Source organism: Esox lucius, chromosome 5, assembly GCF_011004845.1.
Source record: "Esox lucius isolate fEsoLuc1 chromosome 5, fEsoLuc1.pri, whole genome shotgun sequence".
Taxonomy (NCBI): Eukaryota; Metazoa; Chordata; class Actinopteri; order Esociformes; family Esocidae; genus Esox; species Esox lucius.
In genome coordinates this window covers 10,449,823-10,460,396 of record NC_047573.1, presented here as the reverse complement: position 1 = coordinate 10,460,396, position 10,574 = coordinate 10,449,823, and the positions used below count along the sequence as shown (strand labels likewise).

The 10,574-nt window shown below is 46.5% G+C and overlaps 2 protein-coding genes across 5 annotated transcripts in view; one reads left to right on the top strand and one right to left on the bottom strand.

Annotated features, from left to right (window-relative positions):
• Positions 1-407: 407 nt before the first annotated feature.
• LOC105006706 (tumor necrosis factor receptor superfamily member 13B) lies at positions 408-4,176 on the top strand. 2 transcript variants are annotated; one of them, XM_020046748.2, is made up of 4 exons: positions 408-567; positions 2,485-2,601; positions 3,127-3,423; positions 3,500-4,176. In XM_020046748.2, the coding sequence occupies exons 1-4, from the start codon at positions 453-455 to the stop codon at positions 3,823-3,825; spliced, it is 855 nt and encodes a 284-aa protein (XP_019902307.1). In that variant the 5' UTR covers positions 408-452; the 3' UTR covers positions 3,826-4,176. The 2 variants fall into 2 exon arrangements, with proteins under 2 accessions (XP_019902307.1, XP_010863669.1); XM_010865367.2 differs by having other exon boundaries at positions 3,521-4,175.
• Positions 4,160-10,574, bottom strand: part of usp22 (ubiquitin specific peptidase 22) — a 26,393-nt gene continuing 19,978 nt past the window's right edge. For 2 of the 3 annotated variants that reach the window (XM_029119905.2, XM_029119907.2), the window contains exons 7-13: positions 10,174-10,279; positions 9,512-9,670; positions 8,354-8,480; positions 7,949-8,040; positions 7,155-7,217; positions 6,903-7,052; positions 4,160-6,673 (exon numbers count right to left, since the gene is read on the bottom strand). In XM_029119905.2, the coding sequence (XP_028975738.1) occupies positions 6,631-6,673; positions 6,903-7,052; positions 7,155-7,217; positions 7,949-8,040; positions 8,354-8,480; positions 9,512-9,670; positions 10,174-10,279 (740 nt within the window). In that variant the 3' untranslated portion in view covers positions 4,160-6,630. The remainder of the gene's footprint in view (positions 6,674-6,902; positions 7,053-7,154; positions 7,218-7,948; positions 8,041-8,353; positions 8,481-9,511; positions 9,671-10,173; positions 10,280-10,574) is intronic. The other variant, XM_029119906.2, reaches the window with a different exon arrangement.

The window sequence follows — 10,574 nt, the reverse complement described above, 5'->3', positions numbered from 1 at the left end:
GCTTGTTCACACTACAACTGCACACATTAACAGTACGCCCACGGAGATGCTATTTCCTGTCTTGGCAGAAATGTCAGTATAGTTTGGGAACCCAAATGTATTATGCAGTCTATCACAATCAGTTAAGTTGAAATAATTTAGTTTTCACTGTGACAGCACTGTTTCTGCTTGATTTTTATTATTCCACAAAGGTCTTTCCACTTCAGCGACAAGAGTTGTACTTTTTACTTTTGCTTTAACTCGCTGTCCGCGCGCCAAACTATCCAACAATGAGTGGTTTTATGGTTTACCTGGTCTTTTTTCCTGATAGGGTTAGTCCCCTTCAAAATATTCATGCAAGTCCACACCCTGAGCCCCCCCCCCCCCCCCCCCCATCTCTCACTTAGGTAGTCAGAGTTTCCTCCCTCTCTCATTCAGTGAGTCAGAGTGTGGGTTGACAGCTGAGCCAAGCCATGGGATTAGGCTGCCCTGAGGGTCACTTCTGGGACGGCCTGGTCAGGGTGTGTGTGACCTGTCAGATGGTCTGCCAGCAGCCCCACCAGCACTACAGATGCACTGAGTACTGTGGTGAGTAAACAGCCAGCACTCACCACTGAAAATTACATGTACCTTTGAAAGGTTAATAAGAAGCCAAGGTGCCATGTTTGTCCATCTTTTGGTTCTGGACTCCAAAAATTTGGATTTGAAATAAAATGATGCAAGATAAATATATAGATTCTCCACTTTTAGGAGGGGATTTGTGTACAGATTGTTTTGTCACTTAGTAATGACAACACCAAGCTTTTGGGGGTATAGAGCTAAAAGGAGAACAATTGCTTAATTGTCCCAATACTTACTAAGGGTACTGTAAACAAATTAATGTAGCAGGGTTAACATACTCTGAGTTGAATCCTTAACTCTGGTTTGAATGACTCTAAGCTGTCAAACAGTTTGACAGTTGGAAGTCACATCTTGAGTCTTCCACTCATTTATATAATGTATGTGTGTGGGTGTAATATCAAGTTCAGAGTTGATCAAATGCATTGAATAACACAGCGTCATTCTGAACAGTGACATTTTTGTGACGTGGCACACATCTATGTAGTAGGAATTAAGAAATATATAAAGCAAAAAAATAACAATAATATACATACAATCTTTATACAGAAATTTTTAAGACAGTAGGGTGGGAAATACGAACAATATGGGTAGAAGGCTTGAACATTAGAAATATAATGTGGGTGTATAATGCTTATGGTACATACAAAAGAATATTCTAATGTACATTAAATGTAAATTAAATGTACATAGAAAGACATCAGAGCATCCGGAATGTTCATGTGTGATCAATATGATCATAGATCAGTGTTGCTGGTTCAGGAGCCTTATGGTCTGAGGGAAAAAATAAATAATATCTGGAAGTGAATGCTCCAATGCTCCGGTAGTGTCAACCAGACGGCAGCGGCGGTGGGAACAGACCATAGCCTTGGTGGCTGTAGTCTTTGATGATGGTCCGTGCTTTCCTCAGGCATCATGTGTGGTAGATGCCTTGGACGGAGAGGAGATGGCAGCCGATGACGCGCTCCACTGACTTCACCACCCTCTGGAGGGACTTGCGATTGGACCAGCTGCCATACTAGGCATTAATGCAACCTGAGAGGATGCTCTCAGTGGTGCACCTGTAGAAGTTGGTGAGAGTTTTTACAGACATGCCAAACTTCTTGAGTCTCCTCTCCTTCATTTACTGGAAGAGCTGTGATAGGAGTATGAGTGCTATCTATGCAGCCAATCACCCTGGGAAACTCTAAAACATAAAATATGAAACTCTCAAAGCTTCATACTAAATAAACTGATCCCTGCAATTCTGTGGAATTCTTTTTTGATGAGTCTTGCGGGTCTGTGACTTGGGAACACTACAACTGTACAGAAAACGTTTCAGTGCAAGAGTCACATCTCTGACAGCCCGACAAGGACGGTTGCCTTGGACATCTGCTCAGTGTCACCAATGTTATACATAAAATTGCAACACAAATAATTTGTTCTGAACTGAGAGCATGTCCACAATGTATCACAGGAATATTGTTCAGATAAACGATAAATCGATTGTGCAGAAAAACGGTAATGCTCAAACAGATAATCATTAGGGAATCATAAAACATCCAAGCGGGGTCTGATCACTCTTTCCAGACTGAGATTTCTGCTGAGTATTTGTGCTTCAAGTGGCTCCTCGAGAAAAGGACGCCCTGTCTGACATTCAGATGGCAGGTTTCATTTAAAGAGTAGGACAAACTCAGGGTTAGTTGAATAAAACCTGCTAGCAAGCAGGGAAACGCTGAACTGGCTCTTTGTAACCATCAAACAATGTGTCTGCATGCTTTACATACCGGGTTTCAGCGACAAGGTTTGTGCTGTTTGTGTTAACTTAGGTGTCCCTAATAAAGTGGTTAGTGAGTGTACCATGCATCTAACCGCTCATCCATGTGCCCTTGTGTCTGACTGTGCCAGTGTCTCAGCGGTGTAAGGCGGACCCAGGTCAGTTCTACGACAGGCTTCTGAAGAAGTGTATGAGGTGTGCTGTGGTGTGTGGCAGCCATCCCTCCGAGTGTGAAGACCAGTGTCAGAGTGAGTGTGAAAACTGATCCCCCAGGGACTGTGAACAATTGCATGTAGCACTAGTCCATCCGAAAAGTAACACCGCCTAGCAAACCCCTTTTCTCATCGCAGTTGTTGGGGCTAGCTGTCCTGTTTATGACTCTCATTCTCTTACAGTATCAGTGAAAAGTTCCAACAGACCCATTGAAGTACCATATATCCCTTCCCTTCCTTGGATTTCACAGCCGAAATGTCTAATCTACGTTACGGTCTATAGCCCTGCTCCAAAACACTGCAGTGCAGAGAAAAGGGTGCACTTTAGGAGGCTGCCAACATCCTCTCTAGCTCTGTTAAGCGGGGAACCCCCTGGGTGTTGAACGGGAACACCCTGGGTGTTGAACGGGAACACCCTCAATGTGGGTTTTACATGTTGTTCTGAGCATCTCCTAGCAGCAGCATACGCACTCAGACATTTAGAAAAGGGTTTGTTTAGACTCACTAAATGTTATTCTAGGGTAAATAAGCATTTCACCGAGGTAATTTCATTCCTTCCAGCGCAACTGCCTGCCTTGACGCCCACCTTGAGGATTACGGACGAGAGTGTCTTACAGAAGACAAACACCAGGGGGGGCTCGTTGCCCAAAGGTCTGCCCAACTCGGCTATAATGGTCTACTCTGCACTGGGCTTGTGTCTGGCGCTGCTGCTGTTGACCATGTCTGGTGCCATGCTTGTGCTGCTGAGGGCCAGAAGAAGGGGCCCACAACCAGGAGCCACACGGAGAAAACAGACCCAGGGCCATGGGGATCAGCCGGAGGGCCAACAGCCCAACAAGCACAGTCAGTCCTCTGAAGGTCAGTCGGGGCACAACGTTAACTTAAAAGTTCTCCCAGGGCAGGGCACTGACCAGTCAAATGTATTTCTTAAAAGGCCTTTTTTCCCCCTCATCAGCATCATCTGTGCCATCTTTAGACTGCCTGCCGGGTCAGTCTCTGCCCCGCGGGAACCATGTGACGGCGGCAGGCCGCTCCTCCTGTCCCACAGAGACCTGTGTGTGTGTTCACTGCTTCCCTGACCTCAGAGTGCCCGGCAGGTGGGAGAAGCAGCACAAACCCCCTCTCACAATCTACCATCAGGCTGTACCCCAGGCCCTCTGCACGCCTACCACCCCACCCCACTGTGGAGCATCACCCAAAATCATCTGTTCCCCGTCTCAGCCCAGCTTCTCTGACGGCAGTCCAACTGAAACACACTAGACACTACGGCAGTTTCAACCCCAGGCGGTTCAGACCATGCCCACACCAGGGGGGCGATTCCCTTAGAGAAGGCACTTCAGATCGGCTCCCCCTTCCTTGTCCCAACCTGTCCTGAGATCAGCATCTAGGGTCAACTTCTCCAAACATCATGTAGCCCAGGTACAACTCTGACACTGTGATGCCAGCAGTCTGAAGAAAAGAATAGGTGGTGAAAGAAAAAAAACAGGATGAGAAACAGTACTGAGGAAGAGAAGGAAGTACAGAAGATGACGCATGCCTGTATGTACATACACACCTTTGACATGTAAATAAAATCTTTGAGCACACAGGACAGTATAGATATAGATTTTTATTTTCATTGTGTCCAGTTCTTGCAGCAGATAAAGTGTTGGGGATGTAGTCGAACTCTAACAATGACCCTTGGCCGATTCCAGCGACATGGATACAGGAACTCAGTTTATACCTTGTTTTCTTTTTTTTTAAGCATACATACATACATACTGTACATACATTTCTTTACATAATTAATGTGAAAAACATACCCCTCATCTGACAGAACTATGTACCCATCGTAGACAGCATGCTAATGGAAGTACTGATTCAGTACACAAACATGCGCACGCGCACAACACGTGCATAAACACACGCGCGCGCACGCACGCACACGCAAACACACAGCAACACGTGACCAGGGGTTAACACTGTCAGATCAAGCCACAGTCGCTGGCAGGACACAGTCACATACCATGTAGGAACAGAGCTCACCTTTTCCTGACACAAACACCTAACAGCATATTCACGTGGAAAGGTCATGTCTGCAAACCCACTCCCTGAGGGAAGGAATAAGGTAGAACACTCTATGGTTTGTTCTCAAACCACCTGCATCCACTTAACACAGTCGCACCTTGGAAAGCTCAACACGCCCATCCCACTGGAATAAACGCCTTTCAGCTGCTATGAAATTCTCTTTACTTTCCGCACTGACCACTAATCCCAATAGGTAGGCGCACCATTGGAGAGGTGTGGCACCACATTTCTTCCTTCAGGGAACTCGGGTAAAAGACATTCCAATAATGTTTCCTTTCGGTCACTTCCTCGGTACGACACTATGGGTTCGGTTTCATTACTCTTTAAGCCGGTCCATTGTTGAAGAACCCCCCCCCCCAATCCTCCCACACCTCCCCCAGCCAGGAGCATTGTCATACGAGGGAGTGTGACGACCAGGCGAAGGTATGAGGTGATGCCCAGGGAAACCACAGCCTAAATCCCAGCCATAGCCGCCCCTCGAGGTTTGGATGCCGGGTGGAAGCTGTGTAGGCCTGGGAGTGAGTCCCTCAAAGCACGCTATAAGGGCGGCCATGTAAACCTTTAAAGAGGGGAAGGACCCTGCTAGAAAGTTCAAATTAGGTAGAGCGCCCTCTATGAGGGGCCGGTGTGCCATAGCAGAAGTAAGCATGCTGCCGAATCAAAGGAACAAAGGGTATACTGATTAAAAATATATACATTTTATGCTTCTGTAAGTCACTCCGGAATATGAGTGTCTGCTGAATGGTTATTTAAATAGGGCTTAATTGTTTTGTTTCTTGCTGTTCATTTAAATAAAGGCCTGGGAATGTCTACATTTGAACTTCCTGTATTTCTTTCCTTCAAAAGTTGTTTGATCAAAGCTGCGCTCCCAGTAGAAGTTTGAACACCACAACAAAGAACAATTTGTCCTGACGATACACATAAGTATGTTCTAGACGAGTACGTCCATACCATCTCCTGGCTGGTTTGGCATTATGAAATGTAACAGCGTGTTGACGCCCCTCCCCATGTCCTGCCTGAGAACTATATAGCTATGACACAATTTTACACAACGTCCTAATTTTACAGGATTACTCCTTTAGGCGAAAGCCCCATAGTGTCGCACAGAGTGAACAATGATAAGGGACCCATGCGTCAGCAAAACAAATATGCCATTATCACAAAAAACGATTAAAAAGGTCAAGCAGGCTCCACAACAGTCTTATGAGGAGACATGACATGGTTTGGAGGGGAGCACGACAAACCAGAAACAAGGATCAGAATGACATAGAAAAATAGACATGTATTTCCCTGCCCTCATAAAAAGAGAAGGAGAGATTTCCCAGAACCACACTCCCCGACCCCCCCCCCCTCTCCAACTCCTAAGCAATTTTCCTTAGTTAAAAAATAGATGTGTGCTAGATTCATCATATAGTATTTTCAAAACTAAAAAGTCACAAACAACGATTATAGTCTTTTTTTCGTCTTTGCAATATTCTTAATACCGTCTGACAGCTTGTTTTGCATTAAGGGCAAAAATAATGCATATGAAGAAATAAGACAAGCAAACATCTTTGCTCCTCTTAAATGCTTGGTCACAGATGGGTGTGTGGGTGTGCAATCACAGATTTCAGAAACATTCCAAAACGACTGAACATGAAGACAACAGATTTGTCCCTCCATCTGCCTGCCTGTCAGGAACAACAGAAGGAGGAGCGAGAAAGAACGAGAGCGACCAAGTGGGAGTGAAGGAAGGAAGCACGTCGTCTTCCAACAGAACCTCCGCAGTCACACTCCACTTCTCGTTCTCAACGCTGCGATATTTCACCCCATCAAATACACCCTAATATTTCAGTGCAGATTGGTTTTAGAGTGTCTCTCGCAGGCAGAAAGGATGAGTGATATGGTTTACTTTTCCCTTCCAAACCCCAGCCCCACCCCACACACCCCACTGCCCGCTTCAGTCCTCACTGATGTCGGGTTTCAGCGGCTGCTGACGTCACTGCTGAGGGAAGACGACTATTCGTACTCCAGAAACTGTTTATGGTAGAACAAGAGGTACCTGAAAACAGAGACAGAATCATCACAACCTGTACCCAGGACGACTGATGACAATAAAACGAGGTGGAGAAACACCAGCTGAAGAACACGAGTGCAGTGCCTCCCAGCTCAGCTGGAATCGGGGACACGGAGCTCAGGAACTGAATATGGTGTGGAAGACTCGACCCAAGCAGGCCAATGTTGCCCCTGACAGGTCATTTTACAGGGTCAGAGACGTTCTCGGAGCTCACCCTTCACTGTCCAGCACGTCCTTGATGCTGGCCTTGGTGATGATAGCGTCGTCACATTTGAACCACTGGTCCTTGTGCTGGCGGATGAACGTGGTGTAGTGGCCACTCTCCAAGGTGCCCTGGTGGTTCACCACCGCAAACAGGGAATACCTGGATAAAGAGTTAAAACGCGGGTGAGAATCCGTTCAAGAAGAAACACTCAAATGACTGTCATTGTGCTGCTCTTCACACACGGAGAAACTGTGAACTTACTTATTGTCGTTGTTGAAAACATCTACAGACTGTTGGTACTGTCCATTCATCCTGCTCTCTTTACTGAAAGACACGTGGTTAGACAACCGGTCAGCCATGACAGACAAATCACACCAAGAGGGCTACATTTACTGACTGACTGAAGGGACAGGATGGTAAAAGGGTTATGGTGAGTAAGCTGACAGAGTCAGGGGGCGCTGGGAAGAGTTAGCTAACTGGGCAAACCTCGGTCCAATCCAGCAGCATTGTGTTGTGTTGAAGGAGAATGTTCCTTCAACGCCACACAGAGCAACAATTCAATAGTGCATGGTGGGTGATTGTTACTCTCCTACCCCAAAATATCTCACATGCCCTTAACAATCAATGTACCTTATGAGGTGTTGATGGTCTAACAGACACACACGAATGCATCCACACACACCTGTAACCATGGATGAAAGACAGGGGCTGCATCCCAGTTCACCAGGTCTCCTATCCTTTGCCTGCAGTGACCTTAGAATAAACTGCAACCATGTCTACATAGCCAGGCCCTATCACTGCACTTGGCCACTGCACTTGGCCACTGCACTTGGCCACTGCACTTGGCCACTGCACTTGGCCACTGCACTTGGCCACTGCACTTGGCCACTGCACTTGGCCACTGCACTTGGCCACTGCACTTGGCCACTGCACTTGGCCACTGCACTTGGCCACTGCTCGCAGAAGAATGAAAAGATGAGGATAGGAAGTGACGTGAGCCTATTGAGATGCAGCACTCTCCTCTAGTGAGTGACGGTCTCGTTCTTTAGTCTGACCTGGAGGCCATGAAGGGAGTCATGTCCAGCTCTAATGGGAAGGAGACGTACGTAGTGATCTTCCTACGCAGCTTAGCTGAGTGTTCAAACCGCTGGGGAGAGAGGAGGGGGGGGGGGGGGAGAGAATTTGGTTAAATAGGATCATTAGCTAATGCTGAGGCAGCAGCTATTCTTCCCGGAACTAAAGACTTAAGTATAATGCATTAATAACCAGATAGGACACAGAGGACAAAGAGACAGAAACAGACACAGAGGTAGAGAGACAGACAAATGACAGACTGAGAGAGAGAGATTCTAGGTATAATAGCAGGAGGACGTGAAAAGAGAAGCCAGACTTGGAGCTTTCAATGTGTTTTTCCACAGACAGAGAAAACACAGTCATGCAGCACTCCCTCCCTCACTCACTTTGAGGTGGAAACACGCCACAATGGGCAGCTTCTTCATGGTCAGCTGTTTAGTGGACTCCTGGTAACTATGGCAACCGCTACACTTGATTTTGGCGCTGCTCCCTAAGTGCTCTGGTCGGGTAAACCTGCAAAACAGAGGACAGGTTGAGAGGGGTGCGCATGTGTGTGGGTGTCAGTGCTGGAGGATAATTATTGAACAATTGTAATTATTTAGTACATGAAATGTATTATGAATAATCAGATTATTTGTAGGGTTGGTTTGGATTTATTTCTGCCGTGCTTATCACTTAAGTATACTTTAGGCGCTTTTTTACATGAATACAATATATCAGAGATGGACATTCATTTATTTTCATTTGATGACTTTCTCTCATCAATGTCAGTTATCTCACCTCTGTCCACATGTGCAGCCAGACAGCTACTGACCAAGCAACCATTTGATAATTTTGAAATCCAACACTACTGTTGTTTGCTCCTTGGGGTTTAAGGCCGGTTGTCTCTGTAAAGCACTTTGTGACAACTGCTGTTGTAAAAAGGGCTTTATAAATAAATGTGATTGATTGATTGATAGATAATGTTCTCGATGTACACTGATAATGTATTTAGCAGTAACACATGGCTAGCTAGTGACTAATGGCTAACTAGCAGCTAGCCGTGTAATTCTACACAAGAGCTGTGATCATATAATCGGTCCAGTTCTTAGATGAGGCATGATGTCCAGTAGATCTATCTGCTGTGTAGTAGATCTACCTTCTGGCGTCGTTCCCCACAGTTGTGTGTAGACTCCCCTCCTACTGTCCCAATGGGCAACGGATTTTGGTCATTATAGTCAATTACTAGATTATTTGCCTAATGCAACTACAACTCCCTAAGTCCAACATCCCATTTTCCACAGGTTCCATCAGAACATCACTGGACAGTGCATTGAGTTTATACAAAAAAATCAAATTAAAATAAAAAGACAACTGAACTACTGTAATGTTGGTCCAATGAGTTAATAACTAACGTATGTGTTAAAACCCTCTGCACAACTGTTTGTGAGAGAGAGAGAGAGAGAGAGTCTGTTGGTTTCCACTTTGACGCTGAGGGACCCAAAGAGAAACGGGACAGGAGAACAGGGGGCGAGCGGTTTGCGTTAAGGCCGATCAGCTGCTACCTGCGCAGGCAGTCCGTGAGCGTGGTGGCCCCTGAGAGGTGGCTCTCTCCGTTGAGTGTGCTGCCGTCACCCCCGGGGCTGAGCGGCCAGAAGGGCGTGGAGGACCCGGGCAGATCCAGACTGATGTCCCAGAACGGGTCTATGGTCGTGGACACTCCGCTGCAGGTAGAGAGGGCAGATCTTAGAACACCTACAGTTACACGCGGCACATAGTCTACACAGTACACACACTTGGAGCACAAGTGCGTGTTAAGGAACTGTTTCGAAATCATTGCTGCAAACTCAACATGAAATCCCTGTCGCAAATGAGCAAATGCTGTGCAATGCTCCATGTGTCCACCAGGTGGGGGTGGAACACCTAGGTCCGCGCTGCCCAGCAGGAAGCCGGCTTCTCCAGCAGTGAGAGAAGAGCAGTGGGTGGTATTGTGTGTGTTTACATCAGTCCCACTCGCCCTGACTCACTGCAATGAAGACAAGGTCAGACCAGACTACAGAGTGGGTGGTTTGAAGCCCATGTTCGACATGATGCAACGCGACAGCACACATACACACAGGAGCGCTGGCACAAGGGTTACGCCACAAAGATAGAGGACACCGCCCCTATATATTACCCATCAATGTCCCAGATAAGCCCTCTACCTGTCTCTATGGGTAATACTTACTGGCAGACTTGACAGGTGACATCAGACTGCAGACCCCCAGTGAAGATCTGGTCAATGATGCAGCTGCAATTATTAGGGTTGTTGGCCTTCTTCCCGTTATCATCTCCTTGGTGTCCACAGACACAGACAGACAGACAGACAGACAGAAACACAGACAGAAACACAGACAGAAACAGACAGAAACAGACAGACAGAAACAGACAGAAACAGACAGAAACAGACAGAAACAGACAGAAACAGACAGAAACAGACAGACAGAAACAGACAGACAGAAACACAGACAGAAACACAGACAGACAGACAGAAACACAGACAGACAGACAGACAGAAACACAGACAGAAACAGACAGACAGAAACACAGACAGACAGACAGACAGAAACACAGACAGACAGAAACACA